The 19,591-nt window shown below is 42.3% G+C and overlaps 1 protein-coding gene across 1 annotated transcript in view; it reads right to left on the reverse strand.

The window, feature by feature from the left end:
* Positions 1-19,591, reverse strand: part of LOC137091571 (utrophin-like) — a 53,080-nt gene that overhangs the window by 17,497 nt on the left and 15,992 nt on the right. Inside the window, exons 5-8 of the mRNA XM_067456120.1 lie at positions 12,200-12,462; positions 8,621-8,696; positions 2,112-2,172; positions 1,122-1,183 (exon numbers count right to left, since the gene is read on the reverse strand). Of these exons, the coding sequence (XP_067312221.1) occupies positions 1,122-1,183; positions 2,112-2,172; positions 8,621-8,696; positions 12,200-12,462 (462 nt within the window). The remainder of the gene's footprint in view (positions 1-1,121; positions 1,184-2,111; positions 2,173-8,620; positions 8,697-12,199; positions 12,463-19,591) is intronic.

Here is a 19,591-nt window from a genome sequence, read left to right on the forward strand (position 1 = left end):
TTGACCTAATAAGTTGCCAATTGGTCCTCCAGCTGCTCCTTATATGTACATTTAACTTTTCCGGCCTCTTATTGCTACTTATCACAACTTTTTTGGAATGTGTAGCTCTCATGAAATCCAAAATGAATTAATATTTGGCATGACATTTCAAAATGTCTCACTTTCATTTGATATGTTATCTATATTCTATTGTGAATACAATATAAGTTTATGAGATTTGTAAATGATTGCATTCCCTTTTTATTCACAATTTGTACAATGTCCCAATTGTTTTTGGAATTGGTTTGTACTATTCACTAATATAGAATCAAGCTTAACTAATCATTAACTAATATCAAATTTAGCAAATAGTTCCTTGTTAGGTAATCAATAATTACTTAAAGGGTTAGTTCACCCAAAAATGAAAATTAGCCCATGATTTACCCCCAAGTCATCCTAGGTGTAGTCTTTATGACATTCTTCTTTCAGAGTTCAGACGAACGGAGTTATATTAAAAAGGTCCTGGCTAATCCAAGTATTATAATGGCAGTGAATTGTTGCCTCTTTTGTTGTTGTTGTTGAAGTCCATAAAAGTGCATCTATCCATTATATAACTGCTCCACATGGCTAATAGGGGTTAATAAAGGCCTTCTGCAGCAAAGAGGCACGTTTGTGTAAGAATAATATCCATATTTAAAAGTTTATAGACTAAAATATCTAACTTCCATCAATTATTCCAGCAGTATTGGTGAACGCAGAAGTACAGAGAATAAAGCAAAACAAAACACCGGTCATGAATTAGAGTCTAAAACGAGATTTTTTAAAAGAGAAATGGCAGAGGATCTTGATGAAAGAGAAGAGGAGCTTGAGTTTATTGCCAGGAGAGAATCCAAAGCTTGTGATGCTCCTGTACATTGCCGTCAAAGGTTATTCTTTTCCTTACCCCGACATTTTTATTAACGATGGTCTATTTTCACTAACGATGGACCATTATTCTAAAGTGTTACCTTTCAAACTAATGCTAGGCAAAATACCATGTATGAGAAATCTGCATACTTAAAATGTTGTACTTATTTAAAGTAGTGAACTACACAGAGAATGACAGAATGCTTGACATTGACTGACAGGTAAAAAGGACAGACCCATTGACTGAAATAGTTGGGTTATCTTTGGATGATCCCACGAGGTAGTCTGCTGCTCATGGCTGAAACATAATTCATAATAATCATTAATATCAATTCCCTGGTTTGGGTTCTGTCAAATGGAAGCATGAAAATAACAGAAAGATTTGGAACGTTTCTCACACTTATTTGAAGGAGATCACATTTTCTTAGCCAATAATTTGTTAATGAATACTATGTGGAATTATGAGTAATTATACACTACCATTAAAAAGTTTAAAGGTAAGTAAGATTTTCTTTTTTTATTGATCAACAGTGACAGTAATGACATTTATATATATATATATATATATATATATATATATATATATATATATATATATATATATATATATATATATATATATATATATATATATATATATTAATATCAATTCCCTGGTTTGGGTTCTGTCAAATGGAAGCATGAAAATAACAGAAAGATTTGGAACGTTTCTCACACTTATTTGAAGGAGATCACATTTTCTTAGCCAATAATTTGTTAATGAATACTATGTGGAATTATGAGTAATTATACACTACCATTAAAAAGTTTAAAGGTAAGTAAGATTTTCTTTTTTTATTGATCAACAGTGACAGTAATGACATTTATATATATATATATATATATATATATATATATATATATATATATATATATATATATATATATATATATATATATATATATATATATATATATATATATATGACCTGCTACTTTTTACTGTAGTTTTGACTACATAAATGCAGCCTTGGTGAGCAGAAGAGACTTCCCTTCAAAAACTTTTTTTTTTATCTTACAGAACCCTAAACTTGTTAATGGCTTAAGTATTTTGGAGACCTATGGGTATTTTAGAAAGGGTGACTGTGCAACTGCTTTATTCTGATGCAAAACTAAACACCTTGGGAAATCAAATGAGTAGCGTGAAGTGTCATAGCGGAGATGAGAATGTATGAAGCAAAACTCACTTGATATAATAAGGGACGCCATTATGAAAAACAGCTCTCTGCCATGGGAACTGAACGGAAACTGGTTGGGGAGATAGAAGGTTTCAAAAGATTAAGTCATGACACATGAATATTTTTCAAGCAACAGTTCCCCTATATCGAGGAAACTTCGCACTGCGTCGAAACGACGAATTGGGGATGCTCCCTAAGCATCAACGCATCTGAAGTATGAATGAAACTAGTCCAATCCTGATTGGTGTTACGTCATGACATAGATGTGAAGGCATAACCGGAAGCTATAAAGGGGAGGCCAGCGCATAGTAGCGTCAGTTATAGCTCTTCAGCATAACGCTCTGTGTGAAATTGTCTGTCTATTTATTGTTGTTTGTCCCTATATATCAAAGAAAGTATATAAAATGGCGACTAAGAGCGATGAGTTCAGACGGTGTTTGCCTCCGTGCCCTCGTTTTATGACGGGTGCGGACACACATTCGCTCTGTGTTCTCTGTTTAGGTGTTCAGCATGCCACAGCGGCTCTCGAGGGAGCCGCTTGTGAGCATTGTGGAAGCTGACACTGAAAGTGCTTCGCTCGCGGCTGGCCGTTTTTAATGATGCCGGTCAGCCCCGTGAACCCCGTGGCTCTGGACCCGCGGCCGCCGAGGCGGCTCGGCGTCGCAGATCATGGGGTTCACATGGATTTGTCAGCGGATGATTGAGAAAGTGCCTCGGCAGTCTCAAGTCTCAATCAGTTCAGATGATCGTCGTCCCCGTGTGGAAGTCCGTGCTGCGGCTTCTTCCCCCGGGGTGGGCGGTCCGATGCTCGTGCTCTCTGGTTCTGAGGAGCCAGACGAGTTCGACATCGAGGCAGGGGATGAAGATATTGTGTCGCAAATATTGTGTATAAAGATATTTATCCACCCGTCAATGAGGAGCTAGTAGAGGTGTTGACCCGTGCAGTGGCAAAATTAAACATCGATTGGCCACAGGAAACGCAGGAAATCCAGCCACTCAGTAGGCTGGATGGTTGCTTTCTTTCACGCCAGGTTCCAACACCTCGCAGAGGCTTACCATTCTTTCCAGACCTGCACAATGAGTTGTGCAGGTCCTGGAACAAGCCATATTCTGCGCGTGTCGCTAATCCCCCAGTGCTAGATAATTCAAACGTGCTGGGGGCGCGCAAGGCTGGTTATGGGACGATGCCGCGGGTGGAAGATGCTCTCGCGAGCTATCTTTCGCCCGAATTGGCATCGTCCCTTAAAGCCCCGGTACTGCACACCAAGCCATACCGTGATACATCCGCGTTGGTGGGCTGGGCATATATGGCGGCTGGGCGGGCTGGTAGTTCCCTGCATACACTTTCCATCTTGCAGGCCTACCAGGCCGACCTCCTTAAGGAATTAGATGAGGGAGAGGGGCCCTCACCGGAGGATATTTTAAAGCTCCGGAAAGCTGCCGATTTGTCTTTCCGCATCACCAAGAAGACGGCCTGTGCCAACGGCCGCTCCATGGCATCAATGGTGACTGTGGAGAGACATCTCTGGTTAAATCTGTCAGGGATGAAAGAGAAGGACAAAACCTTTCTCTTAGACTCCCCGATTTCGCCTTCGGGTCTGTTCGCTGACACCGTTAATACCATCGTTGACAGATTCCAGGAGGCGAAAAAACAATTGGCAGCTTTCCGACAGTTCCTCCCTCGTCGCTTGGCAACAAAGGCAGCGCTCTCAGCAGCAACAGCGCTCTCAGCAGGCTGCTGGAAAGAGGTCCTAGCCGGGACCTTCTAAGAGCGGTCCCTCCCGCGCGGACGCAACCGAGGTTATTTTCCGTGCGGCGCTCTTGAGGAAATGATGTGGTAATCCCGCCGTCACTGATGCTTTGGGCCACATCGTTTTCCCATGGGCAAGTGCTGTCCCAGTCGCCTCGAAAAAGACCTGCGACGGGATGGCACTTGTCCCCACACACCGAAAATCGTTGCCAGCTGCTCTCTGCCGGGGCTCCGCTTCAGGGGGCTGGGAACGAGATTCAAGTAACACCCGAGGTCAGCCTCGAGAGGCTGATTCCCTTAGTAGATTATTTCGGCGCATGGAAATGCCTTCCGAATATATCAACATGGGTCCTGCGTACTGTAGAGATAGGGTACAGACTGCTGTTCGATCACCCCCCTCCAAAATTCAAGGGGGTGACATGGACTGCAGTGGTGCCACAGCGGGTTCGGGTAATGGAACAAGAAGTAAAATCCTTGCTGGCAAAGGAAGCCATAGAAAAGGTTCCGATGTCGGAGAGGGATGCCAGGTTCTACAGCCGGTACTTTATTGTTCCAAAAAAGGATGGAAGGCTTCGGCCGATTTTAGATCTAAGGTATCTGAACCGGTCTCTGAGGAGATTCAGGTTCAAGATGTTGACTATCTCTACCATCGTGAGTCAGATCCAGCCCGAGGACTGGTTCGTCATGATAGATTTAAAAGACGCCTATTTCCATATATCCATCCTTCCATGCCACAGGAAGTTTCTGAGGTTCGCTTTCGGGGGCGAAGCGTACCAATATCGTGTACTTCCGTTCGGTCTAGCTCTTTCCCCTCGCACGTTCACGAAGTGCATGGATGAAGCTCTGGCTCCATTGAGACTTCAGGGCATCCATGTCCTAAATTATATCGAGGACTGGCTAATCCTGGCGCAGTCGTACGAGATGGCAGTTCAACATCGAGATGTAGTTCTGTCACACATCCAGTGCTTGGGGCTGAGACTCAACACGAAGAAGAGTGTGTTGCAGCCGGCCCAGAAGACGAGTTTTCTGGGGGTGGTATGGGACTCGATTTTGATGCGGGCACAATTGTCCCCCGCACGAATCGAGACCACTCTAGCGGTAGTCTCAAGAATAAAGCTAGGCCAGAATATCACTGTAAAGCACTTTCAAAGAATGTTAGGGCACCTAGCGGCAGCGTCCAACGTTATTCCCTTCGGCCTGTTGCACATGAGGGCCTTGCAGTGGTGGTTAAAGACCAGGGGGTTCTCCCCCAGGGCGAACCCTTTTCGTATGATCAGAGTTACGTGCAAATGCCTTCGGGCTCTAGTCATATGGAAGAAAATCTGGTTTCTGTCCCAGGGACCAGTGCTGGGAGCATCATGTTGCCGGAAGACCGTTTCAACAGATGCATCCCTCATTGGTTGGGGCGCGGTCATGGAAGGCCGCTTTGCGAGAGGTCCGAGGGAGGACCATCATTCCTCCTGGCACATAAATTGTCTGGAGATGATGGCAGTCTACAAAGCTCTGAGGAGTTTTTTCCCGGATCTCCGCGGACACCACGTTCTGGTCCGCACTGACAATATGGCAGTCGTGGCATACCTGAACCGCCAAGGGGGGTTGAGGTCGCGCCCTCTGTGCAGACTGGCGCATCTCATCCTCCTTTGGTCACAAGAGTAATTTTTTTCCCTCAGGGCAATGTACATCCCGGGAATACAAAATCAGGGGGCAGACATACTGTCGAGGCAGGGGCTGAGGCCCGGGGAATGGCGGCTCCACCCGGAGGTGGTGAAGTTGATATGCGAAAGGTACGGCCCAGTGGAAGTGGATCTCTTTGCGTCTCGAGAGACGTCCCACTGTCCACTGTGGTTTTCCCTCACTCATCCAGCCCCACTGGGGTTGGACGCCATGGTACAGACGTGGCCGAGGCTGCGTCTGTATGCATTTCCCCCTATCGCTCTGCTCCCCGGGGTCCTGGAGAGAGTTCGGCAGCAGGGAGTCAGTCTTCTTCTGGTAGCTCCTCGTTGGCCGACTCGAGTATGGTTTCTTAGATATCGTAGCTCTGCTGGTGGGTCCCCCCTCTGAGGAGGGACCTTCTGTCACAGGCAGGGGGCACAATATTCCACCCCCGGCCAGAAATATGGAACCTGTGGGTCTGGTGCCTGAGGGGTCAGGGGCCAGGTACCAGGAGGCTGGACTACCAGCAGATGTAATAGAGACCTTACTCAGCTCCAGGGCTCCCTCAACTAGGAGATTGTACAGCCTCAAGTAGAATGTGTTCGTCACTTGGTGTAGGGAACGTGAGGTGGACCCAGTTAACTGCCCGGTGGCTTCAGTGCTGGAGTTCCTCCAAAATCGTTTCTCTGCAGGGCTAACCCCGTCCACACTCAAGGTCTACGTGGCTGCCATTGGGGCTTTCAACACTCCTTTGGGTGATGGGCCGCTGGGTAGGCACCAGTTGGTTGTACGGTTCCTCCAAGGGGCTAGGAGGATGAGGGCTGTAGTTCGGACCAGGGTTCCTTCCTGGGATCTGGCGGTGGTTCTTGAAGGTTTGGCTGAGGCCCCCTTCGAGCCACTTAAAACAGTTGATCCTAAATATCTGACCCTTAAGGTGGCGTTCCTTCTTGCTATCTCATGTCTGAGGAGAGTGGGGGACCTTCAGGCCTTGGCAGTTACGCCGACTTGCCTGGAGTTTGCCCCCGGAGGAGTAAAAGCTATCCTGCACCCAAGGCTGGGCTATGTGCCTAAAGTGCCCTCGTATGTGGTCAGGTCTTTAGTACTACAGGCTTTCCATCCTCCGCCTCATGTGACGGCGGAAGAAGGGAGACTTTTTCTCTTGTGCCTCGTTAGGGCTCTAAGAATATATCTAGAGAGGTCAGCACAGTGGAAAAAATCTGAACAGCTGTTAGTGTGTTTTGGTCCGCCTAAGAAGGGATTGCCTGCAGCTACTCCCACTATTAGTAACTGGATAGTGCAGGCTATTGCCTCGGCATATCAGGTGCGCGGTTTGCCTTCACCTATAGCCATTAGGGCACACTCCACCAGGGGCATGGCCTCTTCGGTGGCGCTTCTTTCTGGCATTCTAATGCAGTATATTTGTGAGGCGGCTGGTTGAGCCACTCAGCACACATTTATACGGTTTTACAGTCTTCACGTCCCTGCGACTCCGGGCGCTAAGGTGCTCCAGTCCTAATTGTGCCTGGTTTCCAGCTTCACATTAGGGCAGGCGTACCCTTGGTGTGGCCTAGTGGGTACTCGTTCCCCAATTCGTCGTTTCGACGCAGTGTGAAGTTCCCTCGATATAGGGAACGTCTCGGGTTATGTATATAACCCTTGTTCCCTGAGAGGGAACGAGCACTGCATCTCGTCGCCACACATTAGGGTAGGATACTCCTATGCTAGACACTCGTGGCAGATTAGATTTGCTGCCGCTAGGGTGCGTCTAGATTTCTAGGCTAACTGAACGATACACTACATTTCAAATGTTTGAGGTGGGTAGATTGTTTTTGTTTTTGAAAGAAGTCTCTTAAGCTCAGAAAGACAGCATTTATTTTTATCAGTATTGTGAAATATTAAAATTTCAAATAACTTGTCTTGTGATCAAAGCAGCATCCTTACTCCAGTCTCCAGTCATGATCCTTCAGAAATCATTCTAATGTGCTGATTCGCTATAAGAAACATTTCTTATTATCAGTGTTGAAAACAGCTGCCTATTATTTTTGTGGAAAGCGTGATACATTTTTTTCAGGATTATTTGATTAATTACAAGTTAAAAATAACTCCATTAACAATGTAAAATTATTTTGATCAATGAATGTATGCTTACTGAACTGAAGTCTGACTGACCCAAACATTTGAATGGTAGTGTACAGTAGTTTCACAGGCCTGGAAATCATAACTTTTGCATTTCAAATTATTATGGGAATGCTGAAAATTGTTTAAAGGGGTAATGAACTAGCTTTTTAATGTTATACTGTTGTCTGAGGTCAACTTATGATTTGCATCGTTTTTACATTCAAAAACATCATAATGAATCATAAAGGTTTTTATGGGTGTGCCGCACTGGAAGTAAATGCCCACTTGGAAGTAAATGCCCACTTCTATGATTTGATAAGCTTTGTAAATTATAATGAGCTCTGTCTCTTCCACGAGTACACGTGAGGAATTGTTTTGAAAGCGTGTGGGATAACGGCAAATGAAATGATTCTCTCACAGGCTCGCAAAATGTCTTTATCAAACAAACACAATGATTTATCTCTGATCCACCCACAATTAATTGGAATGTTATTTTTTATTACTTGGCCCAACTGATCAGTGGATATAACCACAAATTGTGCATCACTAACACACACACACACACACACACACACCCACAGCTTTTGCAGTGACTGTGTTCTTCCACATCACAACGCAAGCACAACGCAATATCTTGCTATCTTTTCGGCATGTTATTGCTCAGGAGAGCGATCTGTTTAGCTCTACGGAGGCCCATGTTATTTCTTGCACAAGTCGGAGGGCGGGGCTACAGAATCAGGTGTTCTTCTTCATATGTTGAGGCAGCATTTCACCACACTCTGACATCACAACCTGGCACATTCTGAGATTGAGTGTTTGATGGGCCTGGTGTCGGTAAAAGCTTTTCTTTGACTATCAAGGAAGTTATCAGCTCCAAAACATACAGGATATTCTTATATCACAATGAACTTTTATATATCAATGGCTAAACGAAAATTTCTCGATTTCTTGATTTCTCAATTCATGACCCCTTTAAAAAATATTGTGCCCAACTTACCAGACAAGAAGTTATGGGACAAGTGTCTCTTATCCATTAGGGAGCATTGCATCCGATGCTGATTACCTATAGTCCCCTGAAAAGATTTAAAAAAGGAAAATGTTCTCAAGCAATCAAGATTGAAAGAATTTGACTACAACAGATGGCAAGATAAAAAAATGATGCCTAACATCTTACTGTGCTATCTGACCATAATGCACTGATGGAAATAGACCTCCCCAACCGAGACATAATGGTAGCTCAGATCAGAGGGAAATTACAGAGCTTTAAAGGCTTTTTCATCCAAAGAGAAGACTAAGCAGGGGGCAGTCTGTAGAAAAATAAAGACATTGTTCTGGGATATGCTGAAAAAGAAGCTTCTGGTACTTCACTTCTGAAATGACCAGACGCTCATTATCCAACATGTCTGTCTTCAAGAGCCTGTGGAGACACATTTCTGCCAAAATATAATGAGTGTCCTTCTCATCTTGCCACAATGCCATATCCCAAAAGCAGAAATGGTGCAACTCTTTCAGTTATATTAATATAACTATTACATGAAATCCCAAGATACTCACTTGGGGTGACAAATATTGTTGTTTGAGCTCCAAAAATGAATTAGCTAGCAGCTGTCTGACTGTGGTTTGATGGGTGGTGTTAGTGAAACAAGGCCCAAGAGCGTCATTGGACGGGTAGCAGATTAATTATCTATGTTCTCCAGCTGCCCAGGTCGATATGAAAGGTCAATATTTCTGCCCACAGGATCCTCAAAACAACATGACAGTCACACACTCTTCAAGCCGCGGGACAAAGGAGCAATCAAAAACAAACTGGACTCTGTGTGGTCTGAGTGATTCTAAGGCGAGATTAAAAATGATCGATTCTTCAAGGTCAACGATGGGGTTCGAATGCATCTTATTAACAGGTTAGTGAAGGATGCCAGCCTGCTCAAATTGGCATCTTTATAACTATTATGTGGGCTAGTAAGAAATATTCTTACTAGAAAAAGTCTAAAATAATAATAGAAATTTACCTTTAATGTGCAAATGACTGAGATTTAGTTAACTTAAAATACACAAAATCCATGAAAAATATTTTTTTGTTACTTGAAATATATATATATATATATATATATATATATATATATATATATATACATATATATATATATATATATATATATATATATATATATATATATATATATATATATATATATATATATATATATATATATATATATACATATATATATATATATATATATATATATACATATATATATATATATATATATATATATATATATATATATACATATATATATATATATATATATATATATATATATATATATATATATATATATATATATATGTATATATATATATATATATATATATATATATATATATATATATATATATATATATATGCCAAAGGCAACATTTCTATTTTTAATTAGGTTTGATGTTCTAAAATAAAAAAATATTTTAAATAACGATCTAGACAATAAACAAATAAAGCTTGAACTAAAATTAAAATGTAAACTTAAAATATTAATCTCAATGATACTAAAATAACACTAGTACATATTTAATGACAATGGATCCATACAACTTAAAGTTAGCAATGTACACTGCTATGAGGCATATCATTATGACCACTGACAGATAAAGTTAATAATATTGATTATCTCTTCATCACGGAATATATAAGTGGGTGGGATATATTGGGCAGCAAGTTAACCTTTTCCCCTCAAAGTTGATGTGTTAGAGAAGAAGGAAAAATGGGCAAGCATAAGGATTTGAGTGAGTTTGACAAGGGCCAAATTGTGATGGCTAGACAAACCTTCAGCTCTTGTGGGGTGTTCCCGGTCTGCAGTGATCAGTGTCTATCAAAAGTGCTCCAAGAAAGGAACAGTGGTGAACCGGAGACAGGGTCATGGGCGGCCAAGGCTCATTGATGCACATGTGGAGCAAAGGCCGTGTGGTCTGATCAACAGACCAGCTACTGTAGCTCTAATTGCTTAATAAGTTAATGCTGGTTCTGATAGAAAGGTGTCACAATACACAGTGCATAGCAGTTTGTTACATATGGGGCTGCAGAACTGGACCACGGAGCAATGGAAGAAGGTTGCCTGGTCTGATGAATCATGTTTTCTTTTACATCACGTGGATGGGTGTGTGTTAGTGGCTTACCTGGGGAACACATGGCACAAGGATGCACTATGGGGAGAAGTCAAGCCGGCGGAGGCAGTGTGATGCTTTGAGCAATGTTCTGCTGGGAAAGCTTGGGTTCTGCCATCCATGTGGATGTTACTTTGACACGTACCACCTACTTAAGCACTGTTGCAGACAATGTACACCCTTTCATGAAAACGGTATTCCCTGGTGGCTGTGCATGGCCTCTTTCAGCAGGATATGCGCCTGCCATAAATCAGAAATTGTTTGAGGAGCACAACAATGAGTTTGAGGTGTTGACTTGCGTCCAAATTCCCCAGATTTCAATCCAATCAAGCATTTGTCATAATGTTATAACCGATCAGTGCATTTCAGATTGGGTCATGTCCACATCAATGTGTCCATCTTGACCCTGATATTTGACGTTGTATGACCAATAGGTGGCATGGTCTGATGGCCTTGCACATATGCAAAACTCAATCTAATCTTACCTGGCAAGATAGTTAAATCAAACAGATGCATGTACTCACATGAGAGGTCTTGTTACCTTATTTATTGAAATGCCCTTGTCCTGTCAAAATCTGTGCCAGATTTCTGCCTTATTCCATTCAAGGCTAAACTTCGATCAAATATTTCATATTTGGTCATCACATGAGGTATGAGACATGAGGGATGAGCTACTTGTGACATTCAAGTTAATAATAGAGTTCTGAAGCTATGGAGGTCAAACTGGGATAAACTGAAGACCAGAGCATGAACTTGCTGACATCTGTAGTGCAAGAATATATTTTCCCTATTTTCTAATACTCTCAAATAGACACATACCATTTACATAATCCTCAATAAAAGACACCTTGCATATTAAATCATGTCATAAAAAATTATAACAGAGTTTATATTAAAAAAATCATAATAAAGACTGATAATAAATATATAAAAAATCTGGCTTGTACCAGTGGTATGTGATCATTTTATGTTGAATAACCAACAAGTTGTTAATTAACATAAATTACCACTGTTTTGCCTGTTTTTAAAACAAATTTAATCTAGAATTGTATAGTTTTAACTAGAACTTAGGCATTAAGACATTTTTTTTTAAACAATTCTGAAACCTAGAATAGAAAAGGTATAGGCTACTGTTTTATAACTAACTAACTATATTAGTTAACTTGTAAATAGTTTATTAATCTTAATGTAATGCCAGCATTTTCTAATACATTAGAAAATCAAAAGTTGTATCTGTTAATGTTATTTAATGGACATGACCTGACATGAATAGCATTTGATTAATTATGTTAACAAAGATGAATAAATACTGTAACATTGAATTTCTCAATTGTTAGTTAATTTCCTTTATTGCTTTAACTAAGGGGGCCTTATTGTACTTGACTACTCTAATGTATCTGTTTGAACTCACAATATTGTCCTCATTCTCCAGCACACAGTTGACCATGCTGCGTTCCTCAGAGTGCCAGTTTTCGTTCTCCATCTCAAGCAGGCCGAGCTCCAGATGGTTCATGGCATCCTGGAGGTCCTGAAGTTTCCCCAGAGCCCAGTCAACCTGGTGCTGCCAGCTGGAAGCCTGAGCACTGAACCGCTCCCAGTGCTGCTGAACCTCAAAGGCCTGATCCTGAACCGCTTGAGTTAGCTGACGAATCTTCTCTTCCTGTGCTGTCTCTGCTGAGAGTTAAAACCAGCTTTCAGTCAAATGACCTCAATCGAGATGTTCATCGTCATCATTTAGAGTGATTCTTTCTCTGACAGTAACAATAACAAATGTTTTCTGCATATGGTGACACTGGCATTAAAAAAGAGGTATATGAATATGTGACATCCGTAAAGGGTTAGTTCACCCAAAAATCCTTTAATTAATTATGCTCATGTCCTTCCAAACCCATAAAGCCTTCATTCATCATCGTAACACAAATTTAAATATTTTTGATGAAATTACCACTGGTGGTCAAAAAAGGTAGCAAAGACACTGTTAAGATAGTTCATGTGACTACAGTGGTTCAACCTTAATTTATGAAATGATGAGAATACTTTCTGTGGGCAAAAAAATAAAAAATAAAACTTTATTCAACAAATTATTCTTGTCTGTGTCAGTCTCCTACGCTGTTGACAGTAAATACAGTGCAGGGCTTCCGAATTCTACATCACAATGCCGGATTAACATTGGCTGTACATGTGAGCACCACAAAGGTCTTACGGGTTTGGAACGGCATCAGGGTTAGTAATTAATGACAGAATTTTTATTTTAGGGGGAACGAACCCTTTAATATAATTACAGTGATACTCCAGCCACTTAAAAGCAAATTTAAACGTGCAGTATGCAACTTTTGGCCACTAGGGGTCACTCCTTCAAAATAATAACAACAGACGTACATTGATGACGTCGGGAAAGTGCGTGTGCTCATGGGAGTTGTTGTCATTATTGCCACTGTCAACCAGCGAATCTGGCATCTCCAGCAGAAAACATGTTCACTGACAAGGTAATTGTTATATTACATCTCTATTATTGTTAAGTTTAGTTACGGCTTTTCACTTTATATAATGTCAATCTAATGAAATAGCAGCGAGCTACCGTTACTTAACAAACTTATCAGTAACATTAGCTAATGTGTGAGACAGAATGTTGTGCGGGCGGTCGCTATGTCAACATACCTATAAGTTGGTAGGCTATGTTGACATATTAACCGTGCATCATAATTTGAGTTACTCAAATTATAGATATGTTGACATGGCATCCGCGATTGTCGAACATTCTGTATATCAACTGTTCAATAAGGAAATAAATTTCAATTTAGTTTATCATTACCAACATAAAACATAGTAAATGAGAGAACCAGGACCAGCAATACGTTGTTCATTGGAACACGCGCTGTGTCGCTCCCCACATTCATCAATCATTCTAATAAACATTTATTTTGGAACTCAGAGATATATGAATAAGTAGATCATTATTAAATCGATATTATATGTAGCTAGTATTAACATATGATAAAAAGTGACGGTCACCTTATATTAATTGACCAAGATAGTGGCATATTACCTTATGAAGCTAACGTTACTTTCTCCAGCTACAAATAAAACCAATAATAGCTAGTCCATCTGCGTTTTACACATGACATCATCGTGTCACCAAATATACAGATAGAAATATACTTTTGAATCAGTTTTAAAAAGTCTCAGTTTCAGTCTCCAAAAACACAGAATCCGCCTGTTTGAAAAGCCGATGCAATACAAAATGTAACGTTATACGTATTCAGCTAAACGCGTCTCAATGTGGTCAAGATCGCTATGCAATATGCAAACATACAGCATGTTATGATTATATGATTATTATGTTAGCTGAATCTTCTCGGGTCATTTTTTTTCACCCGTACGTTTGCGCTTTGTTGAGCTGGCAAAACGTACAGGCAAAGAGTAGTCATGATCCATTATCATACAGACTTTTTTATACGGGTGTTCCCCTTATACTGTCAGTGTTCCTCTTTGAGTTTGGCGGTTCCGCCGAGTTCCGCAGGAAGCAAGACGCAAACGTGGATATGACGTGAAAGACGGGCGACATAACGGAAATAAAGACACGGTCCGTGTCTTCGAATTAAAATATTAATTTCTCTGGATTTAGAAGTTAATTGGAACTGTCGGGATAATGTAAACACACAACTTTAAAAAATATATAACATAGATATAGTGATCTTTTATATTTTTAATGCTGAAACATTACATATTGTGCCTTTAAGCTACAATTAGTGCTGTTGCACAAACCCATCATTGTCACATTTGTATTGCATGTAACCATCTGCTGTAAACAAACACTTGGTGCTCTCTCTGTTAGATTTTGAAAGTCAAATTCATTCTAGCAGTCAGATTGTTCTAACTGGTCCTCTCATAAAACTCTAAAAAATCAGATTCAGTATAGTAAATTGGTTTGTCCTAATCTGTCTTCTCTCTGCTTTGGAAAGTTTGATTCTTTCCAGGAAATCCGTTTGTTCAAATGTGTTTGTAAACGTTTCAGTTACTAACATTACCTTGGTTCTCTGAGATAGCTGGAACAAGCATTGTGTCGGTGTGTGCACTTGCGCATACAAATGGCATTTCATCAGAATCTTTCGACTGAAGAGCAGCAAGCGATGACTTGACTGCAAGCGTACTAGCACAGCCAGCTAACCAATAGAGGTTATAGACTGCTTAAGCAGATAAGATCCATGCTGAAAGGCAGGGACATCCAATCTATAGAACGTGGCAAAGGTAGACAGTGAGAACCACCAATGGACACTCTGCTCGACCATGCCCAGAAGGAGGCCATTCCCCTAGTCGAGTGAGCCCACACTCCAATAGGAAATTGCAAGCCCAAGGAAGCATAGGCCAGCACTATTGCATCCACTATCTATCATGATAGATTATCTATCTTTGCTTCATAATTGGCAGCCCTTTAGTGCAGCCTCCAAAGCAAAAAAAAGGCTGATCTGATAGCCAAAATTGTCTAGAGCACTCAACATATACTCTGAGGGCCCGGACTAGGCAGAGTAGGTGTAAGGACTGTTCATCCTCCAAAGCAGGGAGACCAGAGTGTTATGACCTGTGCCCTGAATGGAGTAGAGAGCACCTTTTAAAGTTGATCTTACAGTCATTTGGCTCAAACTCAAGACAAGATGTGCTCACCTTGAGTGTCTGCAGGTCGCCAACTGTCTTGACCAATGCTAAAGCCAGTGGGAGGGCAGTTTTGGCCATCGGTGGCAGCTTAAATGGAGAGCCTTGAAGGCCCATGAGGACTGTGGACTGGTCCCAGGTCAATCAGAACTGTGTGGGGGTGAGGTGGATGCAGCCTTCTAGCTAAGGGAACTTCACTATTAAGATCTACCAAAAGGATTTGCTTTAATGTTACAATTCTGAATGGCTGCCTCATTAGGGCCTCAGTTCAAGGATGGGCCTGAGGCCGACATACGTCTTTGTAACAAGAAAGTAATGGCTGTAAAATGGGATAATGGTCCTCAGGCTCAGTATTAGCCAATACTGAAGAAGCTGCATGTGTAATGCTGCGTTCACACCGCACGCGAATGACGCGAATAAATCGCGCGAAGATGGACGCGTGAACAATTTGAATTCATACACTTCATTCGCGCGTGAAATTCGCTTCATTCGCGCGTGAAATTTGCTTCATTCGCGTGTGACATTCACTACACAACAGACGCAAATTCGCGTCATGGGAGGGGGTTCTGCCAGGCAGCGGCAGTCAGCAGAAGGACTAGACGAGTTAAGGCTGCTCTCACCGGGGTTGATGAGCGCTGAGCTCCGGTGATCGCCTGGGTCTCACACCTCCGAAAACACCAGATCAAATTTTCACCATCAACATTGCGTGCAGCAGCAACCACAGCCTCCCAGACACTGTTCAGAGAGGTGTACTGTTTTTCCTCCTTGTAAATCGCACATTTGATGATGGACCACAGGTTCTCAATGGGGTTCAGATCAGGTGAACCAGGAGGCCATATCATTAGATTTTCTTCTTTTATACCCTTTCTTGCCAGCCACGCTGTGGAGTACTTGGACGCGTGTGATGGAGCATTGTCCTGCATGAAAATCATGTTTTTCTTGAAGGATGCAGACTTCTTCCTGTACCACTGCTTGAAGAAGGTGTCTTCCGGAAACTGGCAGTAGGACTGGGAGTTGAGCTTGACTCCATCCTCAACCCGAAAAGGCCCCACGAGCTCATCTTTGATGATACCAGCCCAAACCAGTACTCCACCTCCACCTTGCTGGCGTCTGAGTCGGACTGGAGCTCTCTGCCCTTTACCAATCCAGCCACGGGCCCATCCATCTGGCCCATGAAGACTCACTCTCATTTCATCAGTCCATAAAACCTTAGAAAAATCAGTCTTGAGATATTTCTTGGCCCAGTCTTGACGTTTCAGCTTGTGTGTCTTGTTCAGTGGTGGTCGACTTTCTGCCTTTCTTACCTTGGCCATGTCTCTGAGTATTGCACACCTTGTGCTTTTGGGCACTCCAGTGATGTTGCAGCTCTGAAATATGGCCAAACTGGTGGCAAGTGCCATCTTGGCAGCTGCACGCTTGACTTTTCTCAGTTCACGGGCAGTTATTTTGCGCCTTGGTTTTTCCACACGCTTCTTGCGACCCTGTTGACTATTTTGAATGAAACGCTTGATTGTTCGATGATCACGCTTCAGAAGCTTGGCTATTTTAAGACTGCTGCATCCCTCTGCAATATATCTCACTATTTTTGACTTTTCTGAGCCTGTCAAGTCCTTCTTTTGACCCATTTTGTCAAAGGAAAGGAAGTTGCCTAATAATTATGCACACCTGATATAGGGTGTTGATGTCATTAGACCACACCCCTTCTCATTACAGAGATGCACATCACCTAATATGCTTAATTGGTAGTAGGCTTTCCAGCCTATACAGCTTGGAGTAAGACAACATGCATAACGAGGATGATGTGGTCAAAATACTCATTTGCCTAATAATTCTGCACTCCCTGTAGTTTTTTTGGTTCGCTATAACAGCAGTGAACTGCTTGGGTGTGCCAAATCCTAGCGGGGCAAACCTAGCATTGGAAACAAACAGTGCTTCCAACATCTAAAACGGAACAAGAGGTTGGAAGGCAAACACAAGTGGGAAAAAACATTTTGTGGGAAAAAACAGGGAGTTGAGGACAGCTGTCATGTCTGTGTACTTGATCTCCCTTAAGTTTAACCAAAAGTGGAACTTAATGACCACAAGATTGGTCATTGCATAGTCTCACATAGCCAGAGCTTCAGAGTGATGGAAGAATATCTTGACCCTGTCGCAGATTTCACTGGTCAAAAACCGACAATGTTAAAACGATGTTTGACTGACATGTAACACAACCAATCACAGTTTTGTTCCACGTCATATTTACAAGCATGAGTAAAGCAAATTTCCCTACATTAACAGACCTGCATGCATCTATAATTGATTCATTCAAGAACGGTGTGTAAGTTTACTGCAACAATATGAGCCACAAACTTTACATACTTTTGAAAATCCAAAGTTTAGTTGATCCTGGTATGAGCTCATTGTCACAGTTGTAAACATGATGGCCAGATAACTGTGTCATCTGCATCAGACATTTAGCCAACGGTCCGCGGTCTGAGCCTGAGACTAGCCATTGTACAGCCAATCATTTTAGAAGGTCTCACGGCATGGTTGGTTGCGCTGACAGCTCCTTAAAAGCAGCAGGATCTGGGACAAATTCATCCATAGCACGGAGGAGCTTGGCCTGGAACACTTGAAGGACTGGTATTGTGTGGAAGGCGGACCCACCTTGGCCAACCACAGAGTAGGCCCGTGCTGCTATTAACAGAGGTGAGGGCAGTCAAAGCAGATGTGTGGACATGGACTGAGTAGGGGGCGAGCTACAACTTTGTAAGTTTGTTGTGAACAGGGCCGGTCTCTGCTGGGGGGCTTAATGTTGGGATCACTCTTTAAGGCAGCTGTGGACTGTCTCTTCCAAGGCCAACTAGATTAGGTTTGGGGTGTCCAGATCAGGCCTGACATCGCCTGGCTCCTTAGGCAGCAGGGGGGCAGAGTTCTCCATTGAGTTTGACCCCTCCTCTGCATCAGAAGCTGCCAATGACATGATGTCATCTGCAAATTCTACATCAGCACCCCCAAAAGAGACCAAGCTGCTCGCACCAGAGGAGGGGCTCTGGTCTTTAGGAGAAGAGCACTGGGGAATCCTCTTGCTTTGGGGACAGTAAGGCATGTGGGATCTGGGCCGACATGAGCTCACTTGGACCTGCTTGTTCAGCCCTGTGACTTTGCTGTTTTTTTCTTTTCTCTGAGGCTCCTGAGAGGAAGAGAATAAGGGACCGTAAGGTACAGGGTCATTATTTCTGGAAAAAATTGTGAGGCCAGACTCATGCTCTCACAGTGAGAGCAATCCATCTCAAAGAGCACAGCCTCGGCCACTTGGCGTGACATTTTGGAGGAAATGCTGCAGAAAGTATGCTCTTCTAGAGAGAATTTGCTCAATTAGTCTCACCGGATAACCACAGGGGACAAGTGCTGTCTCTCAGCTGTAGTGCTGTAAGCTTCATAACTCCACTTCTTCTTCGCTCACTTCCACAGTGAGCAGAAAGGCTTCCTGTGTTCGAAATGGCATTCAGTGCTGACTTATAGGCCATTGGGGCGCTTTGAAATGCCATTTGCCTGTGCAAGTGCAAAGACGCGATTCAGTCAGGCTTCAGCATGTTGGAGAAAAGGAGTTTTCCCCAAAGCATCAGAAACTCAATGTGAGTAAACCATATACATGGGAAGAGATGCACCTATTCAAGTCTCTACATGGGATTTCAATTTTATTTTGACAAATTAAGTCTATCACATCTTCGCTATTGTAATGTATTTCCAGTGTAGGCAAGTTGAAGTGAAACCCAAGTGCAGTTTTATTGAGAAAACAAAAAGTGAACAAAACAAAGACTAGGACTTGACTTGACAAAGAACTCACCACCAATGGTTACAGGTAACAATACTGGACAAGGCAAGCATTAGGGCTTAATTACACTAATGAGTAAGACAAGAGACACCTGTTGACCAATGGTTAAACAATAAACCAATCACAGAACAGAATTGAGAACCCACATGACTAAATTAACCAATGACAAAATAACACAAGAGACTAGAGGTGTGTTGGTTGCATCCGATCGGCGAGAGTAGCCGCGTACAGGCGGGGACGAGCTGCAAGCGGAGACGTGAAGTCGGACACTTTCTGCTTCCCGTAGTGACGCTCGCACTATATTTTCATACTTTATCACAGCTGAAGTTAAAT

The sequence above is a fragment of the Pseudorasbora parva genome, chromosome 10, assembly GCF_024679245.1.
Source record: "Pseudorasbora parva isolate DD20220531a chromosome 10, ASM2467924v1, whole genome shotgun sequence".
Lineage (NCBI taxonomy): Eukaryota > Metazoa > Chordata > Actinopteri > Cypriniformes > Gobionidae > Pseudorasbora > Pseudorasbora parva.